The sequence below is a fragment of the Mixophyes fleayi genome, chromosome 10 (assembly GCF_038048845.1).
Source record: "Mixophyes fleayi isolate aMixFle1 chromosome 10, aMixFle1.hap1, whole genome shotgun sequence".
NCBI lineage: Eukaryota > Metazoa > Chordata > Amphibia > Anura > Limnodynastidae > Mixophyes > Mixophyes fleayi.
In genome coordinates this window covers 104,400,059-104,427,299 of record NC_134411.1, presented here as the reverse complement: position 1 = coordinate 104,427,299, position 27,241 = coordinate 104,400,059, and the positions used below count along the sequence as shown (strand labels likewise).

The following is a 27,241-nucleotide window of genomic DNA, read 5'->3' as shown; positions in this document are numbered from 1 at the left end:
GAGGTGTAATATAGAGTGAGGGGAGGATGGGGGTGTAATATAGAGTGAGAGGGGAGGATGGGGGTGTAATATAGAGTGAGAGGGGAGGATGGAGGTGTAATATAGAGTGAGAGGGGAGGATGGAGGTGTAATATAGAGAGAGGGAAGGATGGAGGTGTAATATAGAGAGAGGGGAGAATGGAGGTGTAATATAGAGAGGGGGGGGATGGAGGTGTAATATAGAGTGAGGGGAGGATGGGGGTGTAATATAGAGTGAGAGGGGAGGATGGGGGTGTAATATAGAGTGAGAGGGGAGGATGGAGGTGTAATATAGAGTGAGAGGGGAGGATGGAGGTGTAATATAGAGATAGGGAAGGATGGAGGTGTAATATAGAGAGAGGGAAGGATGGAGGTTTAATATAGAGAGAGGGGAGGATGGAGGTGTAATATATATAGAGAGGGGAGGATGGGGGTGTAATATATATATAGAGAGAGGGGAGGATGGAGGTGTAATATATATAGAGAGAGGGGAGGATGGGGGTGTAATATAGAGTGAGAGGGGAGGATGGGTGTGTATTATAGAGTGAGGAGGAGGATGGGGGTGTAATATAGAGTGAGAGGGGAGGATGGGGGGGTGTAATATAGAGAGGGGGAGGATGGTGGTGTAATATATATATAGAGAGAGGGGAGGATGGAGGTGGAATATATATAGAGAGAGGGGAGGATTGAGGTGGAATATATATATAGAGAGAGAGGGGAGGATGGAGGTGGAATATATATAGAGAGGGGAGGATTGAGGTGGAATATATATATAGAGAGAGAGGGGAGGATGGGGGTGTAATATAGAGAGAGGGGAGGATGGAGGTGTAATATAGAGAGGGGAGGATGGAGGTGTAATATAGAGAGGGGGAAGGATGGGGGGTGTAATATAGAGTGAGGGGGAGAATGGAGGTGTATTATAGAGTGAGGGGGAGAATGGAGGTGTATTATAGAGTGAGGGGGAGAATGGAGGTGTAATATAGAGAGGGGGAGAATGGAGGTGTAATATAGAGAGAGGGGAGGATGGAGGTGTATAATAGAGTGAGGGGGAGAATGGAGGTGTAATATAGAGAAGGGAGGATGGAGGTGTAATATAGAGAGGGGGAGAATGGAGGTGTAATATAGAGAGGGGGGAGGATGGGGGGGTGTAATATAGAGAGAGGGGAGGATGGAGGTGTATAATAGAGTGAGGGGGAGAATGGAGGTGTAATATAGAGAAGGGAGGATGGAGGTGTAATATAGAGAGGGGAGGATGGAGGTGTAATATAGAGAGGGGGGAGGATGGAGGTGTAATATAGAGAGAGGGGAGGATGAAGGTACAATACTGCACCCCCGTTCTCCCCCCTCACTTGGTCCTTGTTACTCTCAGCTGGCTTTGGGCTGACTGTAGATCTGTCTCCTTTGCAGGAACCAGGAGGACTATCAGCTTGTGAGGAAGCTGGGACGTGGGAAGTACAGCGAGGTGTTTGAAGCTATAAACATCACCAATAACGAGAGGGTCGTGGTTAAGATCCTTAAGGTGCGCTCATCTTCTGCGTCACCTCCGTCACCCCGCACCTACCTCCCGGCTACTGTCCTTATGTCCGTTCTTGTCCCTTTCTAACACTGGTTCTGTCACCAATGTTCCAGCCTTTATTTCGCTCTCTCCCCTCCCTGCTGCCTGTCTTGTACCCCCAGCTTCTGACATATAGTAAATATCTGGTGTTTTTGTAGCCTGTGAAGAAGAAGAAAATAAAGCGAGAGGTGAAGATCTTGGAGAACTTGCGTGGCGGCACAAACATCATACGGCTGCTGGACACCATTAAGGACCCTGTGGTAAGTACTGAGGAGTCTGTTTCCTAGTATTGGGCAGACCCCAGTGTTATGTATTCCATGTGCTGGTCAGTTGGACAGGACTGGCGAGTACATACTGGACTGGTCAGATATGTTCAGGGGTTTCACACCTTACAGTGGTTGGTTAAGGTTACATTGTTACCTGGTGGGTAATAGACATGATGCTTACACACTCCAACATCATCTATTTATATAGCGCCACTAATTCTGCGGCATTGTACAGAGAATACACTCACATCAGTCACATCATTGGCACAGTCTCATTGGCACAGACAGGTATACTGTGGGGGGGGCACAGTCTCATTGACACAGGCAGGTATACGGGGGGGCACAGTCTCATTGGCACAGGCAGGTATACTGGGGGGGCACAGTCTCATTGGCACAGGCAGGTATACTGGGGGGGCACAGTCTCATTGGCACAGGCAGGTATAATGGGGGAGGCATAGTCTCATTGGCACAGGCAGGTATGAGTGGCACAGTCACATGGGCATAGGCATGTATATGGGGGCACAGTCTCATTGGCACAGGCAGGTATAATAAGTGGCACAGTCACATTGGCACAGACAGGTATAATGAGTGGCACAGTCACATGGGCACAGGCAGCTATAATGAGTGGCACAGTCACATGGGCACAGGCAGGTATAATGAGTGGCACAGTCACATTGGCACAGGCAGGTATGAGTGGCACAGTCACATTGGCACAGGCAGGTATAATGAGTGGCACAGTCACATTGGCACAGACAGGTATAATGAGTGGCACAGTCACATTGGCACAGACAGGTATAATGAGTGGCACAGTCACATTGGCACAGGCAGGTATAATGAGTGGCACAGTCTCATTGGCACACGCAGGTATCCTGGGGGGGGCACAGTCTCATGGGCACAGGCAGGTATCCTGAGGGGGCACAGTCTCATGGGCACAGACAGGTATCCTGGGAGGGCACAGTCTCATGGGCACAGGCAGGTATCCTGGGGGGGCACAGTCTCATGGGCACAGACAGGTATCCTGGGGGGGCACAGTCTCATGGGCACAGACAGGTATCCTGGGGGGGCACAGTCTCATGGGCACAGGCAGGTATCCTGGGGGGGCACAGTCTCATGGGCACAGGCAGGTATCCTGGGGGGGCACAGTCTCATGGGCACAGGCAGGTATCCTGGGGGGGCACAGTCTCATGGGCACAGGCAGGTATCCTGGGAGGGCACAGTCTCATGGGCACAGGCAGGTATCCTGGGGGGGCACAGTCTCATGGGCACAGGCAGGTATCCTGGGGGGGCACAGTCTCATGGGCACAGGCAGGTATCCTGGGAGGGCACAGTCTCATGGGCACAGGCAGGTATCCTCGGGGCACAGTCTCATGGGCACAGGCAGGTATCCTGGGGGGGCACAGTCTCATGGGCACAGACAGGTATACTGGGGGGGCACAGTCTCATGGGCACAGACAGGTATCCTGGGGGGGCACAGTCTCATGGGCACAGGCAGGTATCCTGGGGGGGCACAGTCTCATGGGCACAGGCAGGTATCCTGGGGGGGCACAGTCTCATGGGCACAGGCAGGTATCCACGGGGCACAGTCTCATGGGCACAGGCAGGTATCCTCGGGGCACAGTCTCATGGGCACAGGCAGGTATCCTCGGGGCACAGTCTCATTGGCACAGACAGGTATACTGGGGGCACAGTCTCATGGGCACAGGCAGGTATCCTGGGGGGCACAGTCTCATGGGCACAGGCAGGTATCCTGGGGGGCACAGTCTCATGGGCACAGGCAGGTATCCTGGGGGGCACAGTCTCATGGGCACAGGCAGGTATCCTGGGAGGGCACAGTCTCATGGGCACAGGCAGGTATCCTGGGGGGCACAGTCTCATGGGCACAGACAGGTATCCTGGGGGGCACAGTCTCATGGGCACAGGCAGGTATCCTGGGGGGGCACAGTCTCATGGGCACAGGCAGGTATACTGGGGGGGCACAGTCTCATGGGCACAGGCAGGTATCCTGGGGGGCACAGTCTCATGGGCACAGGCAGGTATCCTGGGGGGGCACAGTCACATGGGCACAGGCAGGTATCCTGGGGGGCACAGTCTCATGGGCACAGACAGGTATCCTGGGGGGCACAGTCTCATGGGCACAGGCAGGTATCCTGGGGGGGCACAGTCTCATGGGCACAGGCAGGTATACTGGGGGGGCACAGTCTCATGGGCACAGACAGGTATCCTGGGGGGGCACAGTCTCATGGGCACAGGCAGGTATACTGGGGGGGCACAGTCTCATGGGCACAGGCAGGTATCCTCGGGGCACTGCTAGTCACACATTGAAGGGGGAGGTGTCTGCTAGGATCTTCAGTTATTGGGGTGTTACATAGGGGCCTTCTTAGAGGTACCGTGTGGGCAGATGCTGAAGCTCCTGGTTATTATCTAATGACGGTCATGGTGCTCAGGATCTGTTCTGTATAAAGTACCTGGTTTCAGCCCACACCTATAGGAGGTTGTACCAGGAAAGACAACAAGAACAACGGTGGTTAGAAAACTTTATATTGGAAAGCTGTAAAAAAATATTGTTGGTGCTAATAATGATATCTGTGCGCATTGGAAACACATTGTCACTTAATTTCCCACAGTCCAAGACTCCGGCTCTAGTGTTCGAATACATCAATAATACAGACTTCAAGGTAAGTCCGAGAGACGCAGTGTTTGCTGGGAGGTGGCTTCTACTGTCTGTGTGTGAATGTCGGCCAGTAGGTCTGAAAGGTCAGAGTGGATGGGATCATTATGGTCTCTTCCCAGTGTACGCTGGGTATTATCCAACCGCTCGGCTCTCGTGCTGCATGGCGGAATCTCATCTGATTAGGGCTTGTGTGTGACTGGTTGACTGAGATTCTGAGTGGTTCTTATTTCCCTCAGAATATCTCAGCACTGATTAATGTGTTATTATTCTTACAGCAGTTGTATCAAATCCTGACGGACTACGATATCCGGTATTACATGTACGAGCTACTGAAGGTGAGTGTCTCCCTGTCACACGTCCCCTGCAGCATCTTCTCCCCTGTCCCTGTCACACGTCCCCCTGCAGCATCTTCTCCCCTGTCCCTGTCACACATCTCCTGCAGCATCTTCTCCCCTGTCCCTGTCACACGCCCCCCTGCAGCATCTTCTCCCCTGTCCCTGTCACACGTCCCCTGCAGCATCTTCTCCCCTGTCCCTGTCACACGTCCCCCTGCAGCATCTTCTCCCCTCTTCCTGTCACACGTCCCCCTGCAGCATCTTCTCCTCTGTCCCTGTCACACGTCCCCTGCAGCATCTTCTCCCCTGTCCCTGTCACACGCCCCCCTGCAGCATCTTCTCCCCTGTCCCTGTCACACGTCCCCCTGCAGCATCTTCTCCCCTGTCCCTGTAACTTATCCCCCTGCAGCATCTTCTCCCCTGTCCCTGTCACACGCCCCCCTGCAGCATCTTCTCCCCTGTCCCTGTCACACGTCCCCCTGCAGCATCTTCTCCACTGTCCCTGTCACACATCTCCTGCAGCATCTTCTCCCCTGTCCCTGTCACACATCTCCTGCAGCATCTTCTCCCCTGTCCCTGTCACACGTCCCCCTGCAGCATCTTCTCCCCTGTCCCTGTCACACGTCCCCCTGCAGCATCTTCTCCACTGTCCCTGTCACACGTCCCCCTGCAGCATCTTCTCCCCTGTCACACATCTCCTGCAGCATCTTCTCCCCTGTCCCTGTCACACGTCCCCCTGGAGCATCTTCTCCCCTGTCCCTGTCACACGTCCCCCTGCAGCATCTTCTCCCCTCTCCCTGTCACACATCTCCTGCAGCATCTTCTCCCCTGTCCCTGTAACATATCCCCCTGCAGCATCTTCTCCCCTGTCCCTGTAACATATCCCCCTGCAGCATCTTCTCCCCTCTCCCTGTCACACATCTCCTGCAGCATCTTCTCCCCTGTCCCTGTCACACGTCCCCCTGCAGCATCTTCTCCCCTGTCCCTGTCACACGTCCCCCTGCAGGATCTTCTCCCCTGTCCCTGTCACACGTCCCCCTGCAGCATCTTCTCCCCTGTCCCTGTCACACATCTCCTGCAGCATCTTCTCCCCTGTCCCTGTAACATATCCCTCTGCAGCATCTTCTCCCCTGTCCCTGTCACACGTCCCCCTGCAGCATCTTCTCTCCTGTCCCTGTCACACGTCCCCCTGCAGCATCTTCTCCCCTGTCCCTGTCACACATCTCCTGCAGCATCTTCTCCCCTGTCCCTGTCACACGTCCCCCTGCAGCATCTTCTCCCCTGTCCCTGTCACACGTCCCCCTGCAGCATCTTCTCCGCTGTCCCTGTCACACGTCCCCCTGCAGCATCTTCTCCCCTGTCCCTGTCACACATCTCCTGCAGCATCTTCTCCCCTGTCCCTGTCACACGTCCCCCTGCAGCATCTTCTCCCCTGTCCCTGTCACACATCTCCTGCAGCATCTTCTCCCCTGTCCCTGTCACACGTCCCCCTGCAGCATCTTCTCCCCTGTCCCTGTCACACGTCCCCCTGCAGCATCTTCTCCCCTGTCCCTGTCACACGTCCCCCTGCAGCATCTTGTCCCCTGTCCCTGTCACACGTCCCCCTGCAGCATCTTCTCCCCTCTCCCTGTCACACGTCCCCCTGCAGCATCTTCTCCCCTGTCCCTGTCACACGTCCCCTGCAGCATCTTCTCCCCTGTCCCTGTCACACGTCCCCTGCAGCATCTTCTCCCCTGTCCCTGTCACACATCTCCTGCAGCATCTTCTCCCCTGTCCCTGTCACACGTCCCCCTGCAGCATCTTCTCCCCTGTCACACATCTCCTGCAGCATCTTCTCCCCTGTCCCTGTCACACATCTCCTGCAGCATCTTCTCCCCTGTCCCTGTCACACGTCCCCCTGCAGCATCTTCTCCTCTGTCCCTGTCACACAACTCCCTGCAGCATCTTCTCCTCTGTCCCTGTCACACGTCCCCCTGCAGCATCTTCTCCCCTGTCCCTGTCACACGTCCCCCTGCAGCATCTTCTCCCCTGTCCCTGTCACACGTCCCCCTGCAGCATCTTCTCCCCTGTCCCTGTCACACGTCCCCCTGCAGCATCTTCTCCCCTGTCCCTGTCACACGTCCCCCTGCAGCATCTTCTCCCCTGTCCCTGTCACACGTCCCCCTGCAGCATCTTCTCCCCTGTCCCTGTCACACATCTCCTGCAGCATCTTCTCCCCTGTCCCTGTCACACGTCCCCCTGCAGCATCTTCTCCCCTGTCCCTGTCACACGTCCCCCTGCAGCATCTTCTCCACTGTCCCTGTCACACGTCCCCCTGCAGCATCTTCTCCCCTGTCACACATCTCCTGCAGCATCTTCTCCCCTGTCCCTGTCACACGTCCCCCTGGAGCATCTTCTCCCCTGTCCCTGTCACACGTCCCCCTGCAGCATCTTCTCCCCTCTCCCTGTCACACATCTCCTGCAGCATCTTCTCCCCTGTCCCTGTAACATATCCCCCTGCAGCATCTTCTCCCCTGTCCCTGTAACATATCCCCCTGCAGCATCTTCTCCCCTCTCCCTGTCACACATCTCCTGCAGCATCTTCTCCCCTGTCCCTGTCACACGTCCCCCTGCAGCATCTTCTCCCCTGTCCCTGTCACACGTCCCCCTGCAGGATCTTCTCCCCTGTCCCTGTCACACGTCCCCCTGCAGCATCTTCTCCCCTGTCCCTGTCACACATCTCCTGCAGCATCTTCTCCCCTGTCCCTGTAACATATCCCTCTGCAGCATCTTCTCCCCTGTCCCTGTCACACGTCCCCCTGCAGCATCTTCTCTCCTGTCCCTGTCACACGTCCCCCTGCAGCATCTTCTCCCCTGTCCCTGTCACACATCTCCTGCAGCATCTTCTCCCCTGTCCCTGTCACACGTCCCCCTGCAGCATCTTCTCCCCTGTCCCTGTCACACGTCCCCCTGCAGCATCTTCTCCGCTGTCCCTGTCACACGTCCCCCTGCAGCATCTTCTCCCCTGTCCCTGTCACACATCTCCTGCAGCATCTTCTCCCCTGTCCCTGTCACACGTCCCCCTGCAGCATCTTCTCCCCTGTCCCTGTCACACATCTCCTGCAGCATCTTCTCCCCTGTCCCTGTCACACGTCCCCCTGCAGCATCTTCTCCCCTGTCCCTGTCACACGTCCCCCTGCAGCATCTTCTCCCCTGTCCCTGTCACACGTCCCCCTGCAGCATCTTGTCCCCTGTCCCTGTCACACGTCCCCCTGCAGCATCTTCTCCCCTCTCCCTGTCACACGTCCCCCTGCAGCATCTTCTCCCCTGTCCCTGTCACACGTCCCCTGCAGCATCTTCTCCCCTGTCCCTGTCACACGTCCCCTGCAGCATCTTCTCCCCTGTCCCTGTCACACATCTCCTGCAGCATCTTCTCCCCTGTCCCTGTCACACGTCCCCCTGCAGCATCTTCTCCCCTGTCACACATCTCCTGCAGCATCTTCTCCCCTGTCCCTGTCACACATCTCCTGCAGCATCTTCTCCCCTGTCCCTGTCACACGTCCCCCTGCAGCATCTTCTCCTCTGTCCCTGTCACACAACTCCCTGCAGCATCTTCTCCTCTGTCCCTGTCACACGTCCCCCTGCAGCATCTTCTCCCCTGTCCCTGTCACACGTCCCCCTGCAGCATCTTCTCCCCTGTCCCTGTCACACGTCCCCCTGCAGCATCTTCTCCCCTGTCCCTGTCACACGTCCCCCTGCAGCATCTTCTCCCCTGTCCCTGTCACACGTCCCCCTGCAGCATCTTCTCCCCTGTCCCTGTCACACGTCCCCCTGCAGCATCTTCTCCCCTGTCCCTGTCACACGTCCCCCTGCAGCATCTTCTCCCCTGTCCCTGTCACACGTCCCCCTGCAGCATCTTCTCCCCTGTCCCTGTCACACGTCCCCCTGCAGCATCTTCTCCCCTGTCCCTGTCACACATCTCCTGCAGCATCTTCTCCCCTGTCCCTGTCACACGTCCCCCTGCAGCATCTTCTCCCCTGTCCCTGTCACACGTCCCCCTGCAGCATCTTCTCCCCTGTCCCTGTCACACGTCCCCCTGCAGCATCTTCTCCCCTGTCCCTGTCACACGTCCCCCTGCAGCATCTTCTCCCCTGTCCCTGTCACACGTCCCCCTGCAGCATCTTCTCCCCTGTCCCTGTCACACGTCCCCCTGCAGCATCTTCTCCCCTGTCCCTGTCACACGTCTCCCTGCAGCATCTTCTCCCCTCTCCCTGTCACACGTCTCCCTGCAGCATCTTCTCCCCTCTCCCTGTCACACGTCTCCCTGCAGCATCTTCTCCCCTCTCCCTGTCACACGTCCCCCTGCAGCATCTTCTCCCCTGTCCCTGTCACACGTCCCCTGCAGCATCTTCTCCCCTGTCCCTGTCACACGTCCCCCTGCAGCATCTTCTCCCCTGTCCCTGTCACACGTCCCCCTGCAGCATCTTCTCCCCTGTCCCTGTCACACGTCCCCCTGCAGCATCTTATCCCCTGTCCCTGTCACACATCTCCTGCAGCATCTTCTCCCCTGTCCCTGTCACACGTCTCCCTGGAGCATCTTCTCCCCTGTCCCTGTCACACGTCCCCCTGGAGCATCTTCTCCCCTGTCCCTGTCACACGTCCCCCTGCAGCATCTTCTCCCCTGTCCCTGTCACACGTCCCCCTGCAGCATCTTCTCCCCTGTCCCTGTCACACGTCTCCCTGCAGCATCTTCTCCCCTCTCCCTGTCACACGTCTCCCTGCAGCATCTTCTCCCCTCTCCCTGTCACACGTCTCCCTGCAGCATCTTCTCCCCTCTTCCTGTCACACGTCCCCCTGCAGCATCTTCTCCCCTGTCCCTGTCACACGTCCCCTGCAGCATCTTCTCCCCTGTCCCTGTCACACGTCCCCTGCAGCATCTTCTCCCCTGTCCCTGTCACACGTCCCCTGCAGCATCTTCTCCCCTGTCCCTGTCACACGTCCCCTGCAGCATCTTCTCCCCTGTCCCTGTCACACGTCCCCCTGCAGCATCTTCTCCCCTGTCCCTGTCACACGTCTCCCTGCAGCATCTTCTCCCCTGTCCCTGTCACACGTCTCCCTGCAGCATCTTCTCCCCTGTCCCTGTCACATGTCTCCCTGCAGCATCTTCTCCCCTGTCCCTGTCACACGTCCCCCTGCAGCATCTTCTCCCCTGTCCCTGTCACACGTCCCCCTGCAGCATCTTCTCCCCTCTCCCTGTCACACGTCCCCCTGCAGCATCTTCTCCCCTCTCCCTGTCACACGTCCCCCTGCAGCATCTTCTCCCCTGTCCCTGTCACACGTCCCCCTGCAGCATCTTCTCCCCTGTCCCTGTCACACGTCCCCTGCAGCATCTTCTCCCCTGTCCCTGTCACACGTCCCCCTGCAGCATCTTCTCCCCTGTCCCTGTCACACGTCCCCCTCCAGCATCTTCTCCCCTGTCCCTGTCACACGTCCCCTGCAGCATCTTCTCCCCTGTCCCTGTCACACGTCTCCCTGCAGCATCTTCTCCCCTGTCCCTGTCACACGTCCCCCTCCAGCATCTTCTCCCCTCTCCCTGTCACACGTCCCCCTGCAGCATCTTCTCCCCTGTCCCTGTCACACGTCCCCTTGCAGCATCTTCTCCCCTGTCCCTGTCACACGTCCCCCTGCAGCATCTTCTCCCCTGTCCCTGTCACACGTCCCCCTGCAGCATCTTCTCCCCTGTCCCTGTCACACGTCCCCCTGCAGCATCTTCTCCCCTGTCACACGTCCCCCTGCAGCATCTTCTCCCCTCTCCCTGTCACACGTCCCCCTGCAGCATCTTCTCCCCTGTCCCTGTCACACGTCCCCCTGGAGCATATTCTCCCCTGTCCCTGTCACACGTCTCCCTGCACATTCGAGAAAGTGCTATCAATCTATCAGTCCTTTTCGTGTCCTAGTCCTATGTAGTAAGCGTAATGGACTCTCTGAACATGATCTGGTCATGAGTTAGGACTCACTTCCTCCTGGAGATCTTCTGCTGACTGTGCAGCGCAGGGCGCACGTCGCAGGTTTTCTCCAGTTGTCCTGTACATGAGCGCTTATTATCGTTTGCTGTGTTAGACATCGGGATGCCTTCAGATTCAATGTCTCACTTGAACTTTTCCCTTGTACAGGCTCTTGATTACTGCCACAGTCAAGGAGTGATGCACCGAGACGTGAAGCCCCATAACGTCATGATTGATCACCAGCATAAGAAGGTACTGGGAGTGTGTCTCTCTCTTCCTGTCTTCCTATGTATGAGTTACGTGATGTGCGCAGCTCCGTACACCATAAACCTATTGGGAAGTGGAGATAATCCACGTTGTAGCTCCTCTCCTCATCCCGCTTGTCCACCTGTCCTGTTTTCCAGCTTCGTTTGATAGACTGGGGTTTGGCGGAGTTCTACCATCCGGCACAGGAGTACAATGTGCGCGTTGCTTCTCGATACTTCAAGGGCCCCGAGTTGTTGGTTGATTACCAGGTAAGTGAAAGCTGATCCATTGTCTGTCTACCCTCTGCCCCCTCTGTACCCCTGACATGTTCTGCTGTCCTCTGCAGATGTATGATTATAGCCTGGACATGTGGAGTCTTGGTTGTATGTTGGCCAGTATGATCTTCCGCAAGGAGCCGTTTTTTCACGGTCAGGACAACTACGATCAGGTGTGTAAATATCTCTGTAAAGGATGGTTATATACTGTGTGTGTGTGTGTGTGTGTATATATATATATATGTTTGTTTATTTATATATATATATGTTTCTCACCCCCTTACACTGTGTGGAGTGCAGTTGTTACACAGTGCACCTCCTTCTCTAGCCCTGGCTAGCTGATTGGCATGGGTGTAAATGACCAGGGGGTCCCTGCACATGCAGGTGTTTCTTTGTAAGTATTGGGACACAGGTGATGTCACTTGGTTGTGCAGTGCAATAAACGTCACAATAATTTGGGCACCAGATCATCTCTATGACAAACTGAACTCTTTATTTACACTCCTCTTCCTCCAGCACGATAATCATAATGGTTGCATTAAGAAAGAAATATATATACAGCTCCTTACTCTCTCCAGCACAGTTCTTCATGAGCAATACGAATATGGTTACAAATATATCTCCTTTCTCCTCCTTTACAGTTCTTAATGTTATCTAGATGTAATATAACATAATTCACATGTCTCTTACACACCAGTACTCCATACACCACTTCAGTTCACTCTCCTCTGCAGGGGCACTCACATGGATGCTAACAGGCAGGCAGCTTCTTTGTAATGCAGTTCTGACACACGCTGTGTAACTCTCACCTGCAGCTCAACCCTCCTCTGCGGGGAGGATTTCTCTCCTGCGCTTTGACACTTCTCTCTGTGTACGCACAGCCCCTGGCTCTAACACTTCTCTCTGTGTACGCACAGCCCCTGGCTCTAACACTTCTCTCTGTGTACGCACAGCCCCTGGCTCTAACACTTCTCTCTGTGTACGCACAGTCCCTGGCTCTAACACTTCTCTATGTGTACGTACAGCCCCTGGTTCTGACACTTCTCTCTGTGTACACTCAGCCTGGCTCTGACACTTCTCTCTGTGTACCCTCAGCCCCTGGCTCTGACACTTCTCTCTGTGTACGCACAGCCCCTGGCTCTGACACTTCTCTCTGTGTACGCACAGCCCCTGGCTCTGACACTTCTCTCTGTGTACCCTCAGCCCCTGACTCTGACACTTCTCTCTGTGTACCCTCAGCCCCTGGCTCTGACACTTCTCTCTGTGTACCCTCAGCCCCTGGCTCTGACACTTCTCTCTGTGTACCCTCAGCCCCTGGCTCTGACACTCCTCTCTGTGTACCCTCAGCCCCTGGCTCTGACACTTCTCTCTGTGTACGCACAGCCCCTGGCTCTGACACTTCTCTCTGTGTATACTCAGCCCCTGGCTCTGACACTTCTCTCTGTGTACCCTCAGCCCCTGGCTCTGACACTTCTCTCTGTGTACGCACAGCCCCTGGCTCTGACACTTCTCTCTGTGTACGCACAGCCCCTGGCTCTGACACTTCTCTCTGTGTACGCACAGCCCCTGGCTCTGACACTTCTCTCTGTGTAGCACAGCCCCTGGCTCTGACACTTCTCTCTGTGTACCCTCAGCCCCTGGCTCTGACACTTCAGCTACCACGCCTCTTGCAGCAACCCTCACTCCAGGGTCTCTTCCATGCAAAATATTCCCCTCTCTCTTGGGGTTCTCTTTAGTGATATGAGGTTCTCCCCCCTCACTGGGATTAGGGACTCCTCCCCTCTGTATATGCAGCCACACTGCTGGTTTTATCACAGTACATACCAGGTTCTCCTGGTCACAGTAGTTCCACAGCTACTCACAGTTCAACCAGAATCACAGTGTAGCTTATCTCCAACACATATGCAGCTCCTACATGCAGCCACTTGCAGCAATTCCCCCCTTCTCTCCAGGGGTCTCTGCTCTGGGGACTCTCCCGTGGTTCAGGCACACAGTACTTGCCCTTACGCAGTCACCGCGCTCACACTCCCAGGCAATCTCTTTCCCCCCTTTCTGACAGCCCCTCCATCCTCTCACTCAGTCTCACAGGCTGGGCTGGGTTCTCACCATACCAACCAGTTTGGGTCACTTTCACAAACACCTAGCTTACCCTCAAGGTGACCCCTCCTGTATTCACTGGGGTGCAGGGTTTACTAAAATGCCACTAGTGGGCGTTACATATATATATGGTGGAGGGAGGTGTGTCAGTGTTTTAACGGTAAATGTTAATTATATGAAGCACCGTGGTGTAGAATTATTTTTATTAACAGCAATCTGTGAACAGATGAACGGTGTGCAATGAAACTATATTGTGTGTGGTTTGGGTATATTCCCTTACAGGGTAACGTGTACTGCACAACATTTACTCAGTAATATAATGCGTGTAATGCCCACGATATTATTCCTCAGTCCTCAGCAATAACCAGCACATAGTGTCTGGCCTTCGTAACCTATCGGTCATAACATATGCGCAGTATATTGTTTTCTGCGTCTGTCACTTACTCGGGGTCTTGTGTTTCTGCAGCTTGTGCGCATCGCTAAAGTCTTGGGCACTGATGACCTGTTTGGATACTTGAAGAAGTATCACATAGAACTGGATCCTCATTTCAATGACATCCTGGGACAGTGAGTAGAAACTTTTTACGTAACTAGTGTGAGAGTGGAATTTGAATTCTTAATTGCTAAGTGCCTCCTCCACGATCTCCCTGATCCACAGACACTCGCGGAAACGCTGGGAGAATTTCCTGCACAGTGAGAACCGTCATTTGGTGAGTGCGGAGGCTCTAGACATGCTGGATAAGTTACTGCGCTACGACCATCAGCAGAGACTCACAGCGCGTGAAGCCATGGAGCATCCCTACTTCTGTGAGTCCCTGTCTTACTGTCACTCCTACTGTGTGTGTACATTTTCCCCCTCGCTTTTTGTTGATAATAATACTGGTTACATTTCCGTCATGTGGCCCCCAGAGGTGTTGGGGGTCCATAATTCACAAGTGTGTGTCGCTGCCGACAGGAGGAAGCAGATGATTGGTCATTGTCTTCCTCCTCTTGGTGTATCAGTGGGTATCGCAGGAACAGTCTGCGCAAGTGTTGGCCGTTTGTGTTTGCTGTATGTTCCCCCCCGTCCTCTGTGACGACTCCTCATTGTGTCTTTGTCCTTCCTCAGATCCTGTAGTGAAGGAACAGCAAGCGCAGACAGACGGCAATCTGCTCCCTGGCAGCCTGTCGACAGCGCGATGAGGACTGGGGATTGTGGGTAAGGATTGTAACCACAGCGGAAATGGGGGTGGGTGTGATCGGAGCGCCCCAAATCACAGGACCTTGTGGAAACTGTGAGGGGTCATGGCTTTGTATTATACAGATTAATAGAAGCAGAGTGTGTGAGTAATATATATATATATATATATATATCGAGCTAGCTCCGGTGTCTGCAGAAGGTTGGTCTGGGACACGTGGGGTACAGATGTCCCAATGTGTCACGGTTTATTTACACGCTGGGTTATGGTTTATTACAGGTCTAACATACTGGCACCGCTGCATGACACGTGACTTCCTGTCCTTTCTCCCCGTCCGCAGGGCGCCGCTGCTGTGTTATCACCTTGTTTCCGTGAGCAGAACCAGGCGTACGCACTGGAGCACTTCCTGGTATCGGCCGCAGTGAATGTGGACAGTACGAGGACAGTTTATGTTGCTGATCACAGCGGCACCAGAACCCAGCACCCCTTATGTTACCGAGAGACTGCGATGGACAGGCTGTCTCTGACGCAGCCCCCACAAGACAGAAACAGCCATGGTTGAAACCTGGGGGCCCAAAACCTCAGCCCTCCCCTTGCCCTTTGTTATGTCTGAGGACAGGAAGCTTCTGTGTACCTTGATTTAACCCTTTGCCTTTTGGACAGAGCTTCCTTGTAGGGTTGTCAGGTCTAACCAAGGTGAGCGGAGCCTTTTTGCAAGTTAAGAAGGGCCCAGCTGTAGATAAGAATGGAGTTAGGGGCCCCCGGGACCCCAGTTATTAGTTGTGAGTGGTATGTTACAGGGTGTTACTCACCGAATACAGTAGACCCACCTCTCTTGAAGCAGCAATATCCCCAACACCGTTGCTTTTGTTTTCGTTTTTATGACCAATATCCAGGGACGTTTTAAGTTATGATGCCAAGATTCAGCGTTCTGGGCTGTTACCAGTCTTAATTTTGTGTTTCCTGAGTAATTTGCCTTGGCGTCTGCCTGTCACTGCGAGTGGAGGGGCTTTGGGGTTACCGATTCCCTCATCGTGCTGAACAAGACCACTGGAGAGGAAGGTTGGGGTTTGCAGGTGCAGGGCGTTCAGTTTGGGGGGGCTTTCACACACTGGTTACTGCAGGTGAATGTCTAGTTTGTCTGTAGCCGTCATCTTCCATATACATTACATTAACCCCTTCCAGTCACATTGCTTGGAGAGCTGCAAAACATCACGTAACCCCTTGCTCCAGCGCTGAGAGGTTTGGTGATGATTTGTGATGTCCTCCTCACCCAGTCTGGTTTCACCCCGCTCTTAGCGCGTGTTCTAAAGCTACCTCGGAGACCAGGTCCTGGTGTACGTACGTTCAGATCTGCTGCCTGTGCAATGAGTTCTGGGATGCAAGTTACTAAATACATTTATCTGGGTGGAAAACAAGTGTTTTTTATTATGTTAAATGAGTAAACAAGGGTCACAAAGTGCTGTGCTAGCGACTCACTGCAAAGCTCTATTGATTACAGTGTTATTTGGTATTTTCCACACTTTTCTACGTGCGTCTGGCTCCCTGGACGCAGGACGAGCCCCCAGCCTGTAGCCATGTTTTGCAGCTCAGAGCTCCTCATGGCCTGCGGTTCCTAAGGGCCTTGATTGTGATTGAGGAGACTTGCATTGTGGGTAATCCCTCTTCGAATTGCCTCTACACGTTATACAAACACCTTGGTGTATATGAAGATGTGGAATGTCGCAATGATAACAGACCTTTCTGGTTGCACCTCAGCTGTAACCCCTGTTTTCTCCTGCTTTTCTCAGGTGGGTTGGGGCCCATTGTTTCATCTATCCATCCAGTGCCCGACAGCAGTGAAGGGCCCATCTGGGCATGAGATGTTAGGTACAGACTTGGCCCTAGGCTGAGTGGTCTCCCACCCACTTGGAATCCAATCTATAAATACCTCTGTTCAGCACTTTGGGCTGCCCTTCTTTTCTTCTGTAGGTTGTGTGCGTCTGGTCAGTGTGGACGGAGGATCTGTGTGTGTGTCCGGTCCTTGTGGACGGAGAATGTGTGTGTGTGTCCGGTCCTTGTGGACGGAGAATGTGTGTGTGTGGCCGGTCCTTGTGGACGGAGAATGTGTGTGTGTGGCCGGTCCTTGTGGACGGAAGATCTGTGTGTGTGTCCGGTCCTTGTGGACGGAAGATCTGTGTGTGTCCCCGGTCCTTGTGGATGGAGAATGTGTGTGTGTGTCCGGTCCTTGTGGACGGAAGATCTGTGTGTGTGTCCGGTCCTTGTGGACGGAAGATCTGTGTGTGTGTCCGGTCAGTGTGGACGGAGGATCTTTGTGCGCGTCCGGTCAGTGTGGACGGAGGATCTGATCTGTGTGTGTGTCCGGTCATTGTGGATAGAGGATCTGTGTGTGTGTCCGGTCCTTGTGGATGGAGGATCTGTGTGTGTGTCCGGTCCTTGTGGATGGAGGATCTGTGTGTATGTCCGGTCCTTGTGGACGGAGGATCTGTGTGTGTGTCCGGTCCTTGTGGACGGAAGATCTGTGTGTGTGTCCGGTCCTTGTGGACGGAAGATCTGTGTGTGTCCGGTCAGTGTGGACGGAGGATCTGTGTGCGCGTCCGGTCAGTGTGGACGGAGGATCTGTGTGCGCGTCCGGTCAGTGTGGACGGAGGATCTGTGTGTGTGTCCGGTCCTTGTGGACGGAGGATCTGTGTGTGTGTCCGGTCCTTGTGGACGGAGGATCTGTGTGCGCGTCCGGTCAGTGTGGACGGAGGATCTGTGTGTGTGTCCGGTCCTTGTGGACGGAGGATCTGTGTGTGTGTCCGGTCCTTGTGGACGGAGGATCTGTGTGCGCGTCCGGCCAGTGTGGACGGAGGATCTGTGTGCACGTACGTCAGTGTGGACGGAGGATGTGTGTGTCTCCGGTCAGTGGGGACGGAGGATCTGTGTACACGTCCGGTCCGTGTGGACGGAGGATCTGTGTGTGTCTGGTGAGCATGTATGATGCGGAGGGATCATCTTACTATTGCACAATATGGTATACTGAGTTACAGGGTTAGTGTGTACGTTGCACAGTGGTCACACTTGTATCAGGGTCTCACTACTTGCTTTATGCAGAATGTGCAGTTTCTGAGATCTCACAAACACACAATTAGTGTCACACAGACACTTGATTTTATTCCATTTTTCTCACAAATATTTTGACATTACAGCCATTTGGTGACCGCTGTCTTACCTTAATTTCAATGTTAGAACAGTTCTGCTTACTCATTGATACATTGTACCACACACTGCCATATTTTCTGCAAGTCCTACCCCATATCTCCCTAAATGACATCTTTATTGAAAGCGGTATACTGTGAAAGGCTGTGGCCAGTGTTATATAGAATATATATATATCAGTTATAGAACTGCGGTAACTCCATATAATATGTCCTTTATTTACGTTCACAGAGATACATAAAATACGTGGCAATATTTGTTTCTGCTTAGTTCCACTTTAAAATGATTCTCTGCCCAGGTAACATAACTATTTTCATATACAGGCAAAACTATAGCGTCTGGCTACTTGGTAACCGATCTCCGTCTGGAGATCACCAAACGTGACCTGGTCCCGGGGATCCTGTCTGGAGATCACTTATTGTGCCCAGTTACATGGGATTCGGCCTGGGAGTGATTACTCGTCTGGTTATTCAGCAGGGCATATACTCTATATGGCTGCACTGATGTCTCCGTGTAAACACTACTGATAGAATTATGTATTTATGTTTAATACTTTACCTGAAAATTCCCTTTATACTACAATACACTGCTGCCAATATTTTGGTCTAGTTTGAATGAGACAGAGAAGAGCAGATCAATCTGTGGTTACAATATCCCCTTTTCCAATCTCTGGTTTCTGGAATGTAATTATTATAACTTCACCAAGGAGCTTTGTACACTGTGGGGCAGATTCAATAAGCCGCCATGTTCCTCAGAACATTGCAGCCTCATCGAGGTACGAGGAAAAATCAGCTGAGAATTTACTGTAGTAACGGAAAAATGTGCAATTGTGATGTCCTGGGGAACGTCGCGGCTTACTGAAGCTCCCCCTTTCTCTGATACTGAAGCTCCCCCTTTCTCTGATACTGAATCTCCCCCTTTCTCTGAGTACAGCCGCATTTACCATATAGTGTTAGAACCAACCTGGGGAACAGAGCAATTCTCTACGGAACCTAAAACATTCTATGTAGGACCTTCAGAGACGTTTCCACCAAGCTAACCTGGTAACTTCCGTCAAAGAGGATGGTCCAGATGTTTTGGAAGATAAAGCCGCGGTGACAGACCCGGGATTACAAACTTTAAAAAAGTTGGACTATATGTAATCTCATAAAGGAAGAATATAGTATAACTTGGCCAAGAACATTATTGTATTATCGTAAGAAGCAACATGGTCTATATTACATCAATATCCACCATCTACAAAAGAAGGGAAATAAACACGTCAGTAACATGAGGTTGGTTACTAGAGGGTGAAAGAAGAGGTCTGGTCTCCATTAGATATAGTGAAGGGGGTGAGGAGGGAGCTATCTGCACCCACAAGGGGGAGAGGACGCGAGTTGTACAATTCTGTACTCTACCTGCTGAGGAAGGAATATTGGATTTGTGAGTACTAATTACAAATAAAAGCAAATGATCTGAAATGTACCTTTGTGCAGATGGGACTGAGGTTTTCATCTTATCCGTGTAAAAGATATTAAGCCAAATACTAGATCGCGTTCCTGAAGACTTATTATATAGAACTGCCCTGGAATGGGAGTATAAAGGGAAATCACAATAGAGGGTCTTTGATCTTTCCATTAAACGCTTTCCATGCCTCTAATTCAGCCCGAAAATTAGGGAGATTAATGGCCAGGTAAGAGGTATCTTGTCTGTCACCTACATTCCAGGGGTGTGAGGCCTGTTATCCGGGGGGAGAGGAGCTGGGAATGTACCTTTATAGAAAGGTCATGGTAATCTCTGTGGAATATAAGAGTTGGGTCAAACACCTTCACATGTGATCTTAGTAAATCGTACTCTCCATTCTCACCTATGGCCTGAGCCCACCTGCTCTATAGTGAAGAGGCCCCGTGTGATGGGGTCTAAAGCTTTTACCAAGTACCCCTAAAATGTGTGGACTTATTCCAAACCACTACTTTACCAATCTGTCCCTTCTAATTTGTGTATATGGTTTATTCTTTTTTAATAAACTGAATGTTATTTCAAGTTGTATTTATCAGACTGAAGCGCTGGCTCTCGGGGTTCATGTAGCGCAGGGTGAGAACCTACAGTTAGCGGATCTATAACTCTTATAGTTCCCAGGTTTATCTCTGGGGTTAGAATATTGAGGTGACCTGCTGGGGTGTCTGTAATAAGGGACAGGCCTAGAGGCCGGGTCATTTCTCCAGGCCTTTAATGTTGCTGAGAAACTGTGTGCAGGAACAGAGCCCGGCTACATGCGTCAGTCTGGACTGGAAGCCCCAGCGCCTCCCGGTGCTCTAAAGACTTGTCTGGTTCTTGGCCATAGGGGGAGTTGTGGTGATTGAGGTTTTGCAGTGAGTTGATGGATGAGCATATCCTCCGTACATCGGAGAGGGAGGCTGTGTTGTTATACCAGTTATTACATATGACCCATCGCCTCTGTATGAACTGCTCAAATCTTGAGCCCCCAAATAAGTCCTGGGGCAGACTGAGCAGTGTCGCTAGAGTTTCTGCAGACCTGGAGCCAGGGGGCACAGTAGTGATGTCAGGAGTTGGGGGACTTGTAGTATAATATGGGGTAACCTACATTCTCTGTAGCACACAAAGCATTTTTTTTTTTTTGTAATTACTCTACGTGTATTCATTTACATTGTTTGATTGTAATGCCTGGCACATAATGGCACGCCTCTTGTAGGGTGTGGGGAGAGACTCAGGGTCCTGAGCTGGGTGTTGGTTCAGAATTTTGGATTGAAAAACTTTCCAGCTTAATTCTAAGTTATATCCGTAGACTGTGGGCGGTTTGTATGATCGTTCTGCAGATCGTGTCATGGTTCCTAGAGGGTGGACCCGGAACACAGAGGGGCTCCAGTGATTCTGGGGAGCCCGGAGCTTGCAGTCTGCCCCCCTATAAGAGCAGTGTGATGAAGAGAGGATCCTGGGGTTAGTGTCCTAAGTATAGCCAAGGACAGAGCATGCCAGTACGCTAATGTACTTGCAAGAGATAGGAAGTAAGACTGTCAGCTCTTGTGTCAAGTGAGGGCAACGCTGGATGATGGATTTAAGTGACTAAACAACCTCATTTATTTCATCCAAATGTGATTGTCCCATTCATCTCCTCACTGGTAACTGTTCAAACCTGCAGGTGTGGGGCCATCTGGTTCCTGTCACACAGGAGCCTGAGGTGCGAGTGATGACCCCAAAGGGTACGGCAAGTTTAGGGTAACTCACTACCATCGCTTGGGTCTGGTCTGCACATTATCTGTTACCTGTCTAATACACACAGAATAGTGCCAGTAAAACAATGTAACTACATATAAATCTGCACCCACTGGTAAACGGCCAATAAGAAGTGATTACATATGGCCACCGGCGGCGGAAACATCATCGCCTGAGACGTGTTCAAGTGTCTGCGGGAGGACATGCTACACTCATTGGTACATCTTACGGTACAGTTGTGTTTACCGCAAGTCTGTAAGAAACGCTGAATACTAAGTACAGCCGCTTTATGGTGGAAACGCTGCAAATGGACTGTCCCTGTGTAAGGTCGGATTGTTGACTGCACGGCCCAGTGTATTCGTATCACTCGCCGGACCCTCCAGCTGACGTACCGGGGTCCAGGGCACGGGACTGAGCTCCTCCGCTCTGACGTCTTCCGATGGTGGCTGCCATCCTGGATTATGTGTTTCCTCTCCCTCCCCCTCATCCTGGGCACTATTTAAGGCACCTGTTCTGGCAATATGGTGCTTCATGTCCTGCTTAGCAGTTGGTTTCTTTTGGCTCCTTGTGGATCCTGGCATTCTGTTCCTTCTGTCTTTATCCTGTATCAGTTCCTACTCAGCAGCTCCCGGTACCCAGCACTATACTCTTCTGAGCTATCATGGGGGTATATTTAACAAATTGTGATGATGCACTAACGTGCACTTAACATAGAATCCAGGCCCCGATGTGTCCCGCATATTTATTAAAGATGCATCACAGCAGATATCGTGGATATCTGCTGCTTTGCATTCTGCTTCGTTTTGGGGAGTAGTCACCATTCTACAGTATGGTGACTGCTCCCTCTTGCAATCTAACAAGTTCCGAAAAATAGATTTTTTCGGGAACTTGTCTTGATAATGTACCAGCTGAAGCTGGAGTACATTATCATTAATGAAAAGTTTCAGTGTTGTCAGTTCTGCTCCGACGAGCAGAGCTGGACAGCGCATGTGTGCAGGGATCACATGATCCCACCCTGTCATTCACACTCTCTCTCTGCAAACTATAACTGCCAATAGAGAACAGAGATGTTTGTGCGCATGCCCGAGGGTTTCACTCAGCGCATGCGCACTGGAGTAAGAACAGGACCCCCGTTGACCACATACTGCTTCAGAACCGAAGAGGGGGGTAAGTATGATTTCTACTTCACAGGAACAGCAATTTTTCAGAACTGCTGTTCCTGTGTTGCTTTTTTAATAAATATGAGAAATAGTTCAATCCTTATCAATGCGATAAGGATTGAAAACTATTTTTCATATTTTGCGAGTGATGATAAATGTGCCCCCTTGTCTCTTCTTGTCGGATACCATCCTTTTCTCCTGTCAATCTCACCCGGTACCCATCTGGAGAACCGCAACCATTGTGGTCTATGCAGCAAAGTCCGAACCTTGCGGGGTTCACAACGTTCAACTCCGTGGTGGGTGGTGGTAAACCAGGCGGTTTGTAGGAATCCAACCGTTCCCATGTTCTCTGCTTGTACCACGGGACGTAGGAATGATGAGCAAATAGCGTATTATTCTCCATCTATATATAGTATGTGTATATGTATATACTATATATATACTGCTTTTTCTTATGTGAATGAGGAAAGCATTAACAGCGATTTAGTTAATGCCACAAAAGCAGCATTTTATAGTCTACATGAAATCAGCACTTCACATTACAACAGTAATTACGGTTAGAAGTGAATAGAAAGGAATTATAAAATGTCTATTTGATTAGGAAAGTACATGGAAGAAAATACTATTAAAGACTTTATTTTTGCAAAGGTCAACGGTTAACAACAGGCACTGGTGTTCTGGAGAACAAATAGCTCATGAACACTCAAAGAATAGAGCAAAATATTCAGAAACAAATAGGTGCAAGTGGTTGCACAAGACACTAAGGGCTAGATTTACTAAGCTGCGGGTTTGAAAAAGTGGGGATGTTGCCTATAGCAACCAATCAGATTCTAGCTGTCATTTATTTAGCCCTTTCTACAAAATGAAAGCTAGAATCTGATTGGTTGCTATAGGCAACATCCCCACTTTTTCAAACCCGCAGCTTAGTAAATCTAGCCCTAAGCGTTTATCTAAAGGACTTATAATTATAGGTGATGAACCAGTTTAATCAAAGAGAAAAAGAAAGAAAATAAAAGAGAATGGACAGTATTATCAGAGAGGGGGGCGTGCAATCTGCTAGGAAGAAAAGATAAAGAGACAGGAAATCAAAGTAAGAAGAGAGCGAGGAGGGTGGGGGTATGGGGTACAGGAGAGGTTCCAGGTGGGGTAGCGCCAAAAAAGCAAAAGTCACTATAAGAATGGAGTTTGAATATGAAAATAGGAGGCCCAAGGTGCCCAGACTTTGTTATACGATTTAGAATATTTTTAAAGTATAAAAAGAGCATTTTTAAATTCTGAGACCTTTTTTCTTACAATATGGTGTTACCATTGTAAAACCTCTAAGGACACATTTTCAGATCCCTCTTCCTTTATGGGCTGTGCCCCATATTCACAGAATGCTCCAGGGTACCACAGACCCCACCTAAATAGATATTACCAAACGCCGTCACCACGCCAAGTTATAGTGAACGCTCTTTGGGGCATATTTAAGAAATAGTGATGGTGCACTTACCGTACAGTCCAGGCCCCTCTGTGTCCTCCACATATTTATGAACGGTGCATCGCAGCAGATATCATGGATATCTGCTGCTTTGCATTCTGCTTCATTTTTGGGAGCAGTCACCATTCAACAGTATGGTGACTGCTCCCGGCCGCAATCTAACAAGTTCCGAAAAATAGGTTTTTTTTGAAAACTTGTCATGATAATGTACCAGCTGAAGCTGGAGTACATTATCATAAATTAAAAAAAATTCAGTACTGTCAGCTCTGCTCCGAAGAGCAGAGCTGGAGAGCGCATGTGTGGAGGGATCACATGATCCCTCCCTGTCACTCACCGTTCTGTCTCTGCAACTACAGAGCAAGATGTTTGTGCGCATGTGCAGTTCTTCGAATTGCTGTAAGAAGAAAAGTGAAGAGGACGAGGAGGAGATCCGTAGACATCGCGTTCCGAAGAGGGGGGTAAGTGTGATTGATTTTTTTTTTATCACAAAAACAGAAGTTTATCGGAACTGCTGTTTCTGTGCTGGGTTGTACATAACATTGAGAAATAGTTTAATCCTTATCATTGCGATAAGGATTGAAAACTATTTTTCACTTTATGTGAATATTGATAAAGGTGCCCCTTTGCGCATGGAAGACTCCGCTCATCCCCTGCTGGGTAAAACCTTGTGACTGCTAATTATAAGCAGTAATTGTGGGGGGAGAAAAGAGGTTTCAATGTAGACCTTAGTGGACAACAAATAGACACCGGTTCGGGGTGTATTCTTAGCTGCGAGGACCGATCCCAATACATTTATACCATATGTGAGTATATAAGAAATCTGACAATATGGGAACTACATTATGGGCAGATTCAATTGTGTAGGAACTTTGCAGGCGGTGATACTGCGCGATATACCGACAATTACAGGACAGAGGAACCTCGTACTGAACTCAATCTGCCCCTAAGTACTTTTGTTGGAAATTCCTGTTAGATAAAAGTTTGTTTCACATCTGGACCATCATATAATTGTGTCGTAGTTCTTATTGAATTTAGAAATGTGTTCTTTGCAAATTATTTACAAAGAAATATTGCAAATAATATTTACACTCCCCAAAAGTTTAAATCCATGAAATGGTCCATTGTCCTTAATTCATTCAGTTCTTGTCCGTGATCCAGTCCCCGGCATCCGACTAGTTCACAGCTTCCTTACTTCCATCTTTCCCGAAGATGGAATATTAATTAGACACTATATTCACAACAGGTTCTGCATCCAAAAAGTCACAAAATAATGTGCAGAATTCTTTAGGCCCATATAATGCACAGTTCATGGGGTAACCAACAAGTCCTGTTGTATAAAGAGCTGAATCAGAGCTGCAGGAAGGGATCTATACACTAGATGGCGATGTAGCTGCAGAGATCCCTCATATTTATCACACTCTACATCTTTCTCATCTACATTTATCAATGTGCAACTGTGCAGAACCTACAGCCACTGTGTGCACCTGCCCTACAGACAGGAGTCCTAAAGATTGTTTGTGTTCTATGATGATTTGGGACACTGCCTTCATTTCCTGTGCCTCTATATACTGTAAACTGATCCCAAATACTGCAGTCATGTCCTGTGCTCCTCATATACTATTAGTTCCTATATAAAGGAAAAAAAGAAATGGTGCTGTGTCTGACACCACAATCTTCCCTCATCACTGTGACATCCCTGTTCTGCTGGGGACCCTGCGCCTTACACTATATAACTCTCAGTCTGTGGCTTCCTGCTGCCTCCATTCTCCTCCTCACATCATGTCACTGCTCCTGTCACATGCAGCCCTGTCCTCACTAACACATCACTCATCTCCTGATATACTCTGTGCTGCTGGGGATCCTGCTCCTTCCAGTATATAACTCTCAGTCTGTGGCTTCCTGCTGCCTCCATTCTCCTCCTCACATCATGTCACTGCCCCTGTCACATGCAGCCCTGTCCTCACTAACACAACACTCATCTCCTGATATACTCTGTGCTGCTGGGGACCCTGCTCCTTCCACTATATAACTCTCAGTCTGTAGTTAATGAGACTATTGATAACAGTGTATGGAAATAGAATATATATAACCGACTATGGGCTCTATGCATCAAACCTTTTTGACACTTAAAAGATGCAGACACTACTGTTTCCACATCTTATAAGTATATTTTCTATGCATTAACTGCCTAATGGGGGAAATTTCACAGAAATCTGCTCCGTGTAGGCAAATACCGTTCTGCGTCGCAGTCCCCATAGGTTACTATGGGGACTGCGATGTTCTGCAATACATGAAGCTTTGATAAGCTTTGCATTGCGCAGACAGGTGACGCCAGCTCAGGACGACGTTGTTATCTGTCGTTACCTATGGGACTCTGCTGAAGCCTCTCTGACTTCACAGAACCAGATACAGTGGAAGCGCTGTGCGCATGAATAAAGACCGCAGCATAGAGGTCACTTCGCCGGGGCTCGGAGAGTAGCACCGTCATGGTGCATCATAGCGGTGCATAAACATACATCACTGCGGCGAGCAGCGTTAGGAGCACCGCATGTTATTGATGTATAGACCCCTTAATATGCCCTATTTTCCTTGAACAGGGAGAGGTCTCTGACTCCCACAAGTTGAGCTCACTCATTTAATAAAGTATTTGGTGCTGCTGTGAGCATTCAGATGATCTGATTGGCTGCATCTTGCTCTAACCGCCCCCTGAGATGCATCTTGTTGTGTCCCAGCTATGTACTCTATCTACTATATACTGTCATCCACTATATACTGTGCCATACAGTGCTGTTTAATATAGTAAGCTATGTTTTGTTCTACACTATATTCTGTCCTGTGCTCTGTTTGGGGTTCTGATATTTCTGTTTTCATCCAGCCTTCTACCGCATTGTGAAACCCCTCCTGAGCAGTTCATTCCTATAGTGCATATAATACTTCCGTGCTCCACTGCGAGATCCAATCGTTCTCTGACAACAACACGTCGCTACTGTACTGCTCTTACAGCAAAGAATCCACACTGTAGCTGCAGGCGGCGTTCCCAGTCCTGTAAATGTAAAGCCCAAACTCTGCATTGGTGATGAATGGTTTGGGACTGGGACATACAGTCCATGATGTAAGATCCACTAAGGATCAATCACCCAGACCCCGCCCTATACAACATTTGTAGGCGTATCTCAACTAATGTAAAAAAAAAATATAAAATAATCCCCCCCCCCCGATCATATTACAACCTATGCACCCCCTTCCCCCTAACTCAATCCTGATCTCCCTGGCCACGCCCACATTTCCACAACGCCCCGCCCACAAGGCCAGAATCAGCACTATTCAGACACATGTAATAAAGGAGATACCCCCCACTCCCATCATAATCCGAGCGGTATTGTATAATGATGAGGTTTAGGCTGCACCCGGGAGATTTTACTGGGACGGTTCCAGAATGTGGGCGTCAGGTGGGTGATACAATGACCATGACTGTGTCTGCAGGGTCATAAATGGCCTTTATTGTGTTTACTGTATATTATCTATACAGCTATAATTATATGGAGCTAATCCTGTGTGTCAA

The 27,241-nt window shown here is 50.7% G+C and overlaps 1 protein-coding gene across 1 annotated transcript; it reads left to right on the top strand.

The window, feature by feature from the left end:
* The first annotated feature begins 1,328 nt into the window (after nucleotides 1-1,328).
* On the top strand, nucleotides 1,329-16,567 carry CSNK2A2 (casein kinase 2 alpha 2). The gene is made up of 12 exons (XM_075187461.1): nucleotides 1,329-1,334; nucleotides 1,409-1,537; nucleotides 1,732-1,833; nucleotides 4,464-4,514; nucleotides 4,786-4,845; nucleotides 10,998-11,081; nucleotides 11,234-11,344; nucleotides 11,422-11,523; nucleotides 13,914-14,014; nucleotides 14,106-14,254; nucleotides 14,556-14,645; nucleotides 14,966-16,567. The coding sequence occupies exons 1-11, from the start codon at nucleotides 1,329-1,331 to the stop codon at nucleotides 14,627-14,629; spliced, it is 969 nt and encodes a 322-aa protein (XP_075043562.1). The 3' UTR covers nucleotides 14,630-14,645; nucleotides 14,966-16,567.
* Nucleotides 16,568-27,241: the final 10,674 nt, after the last annotated feature.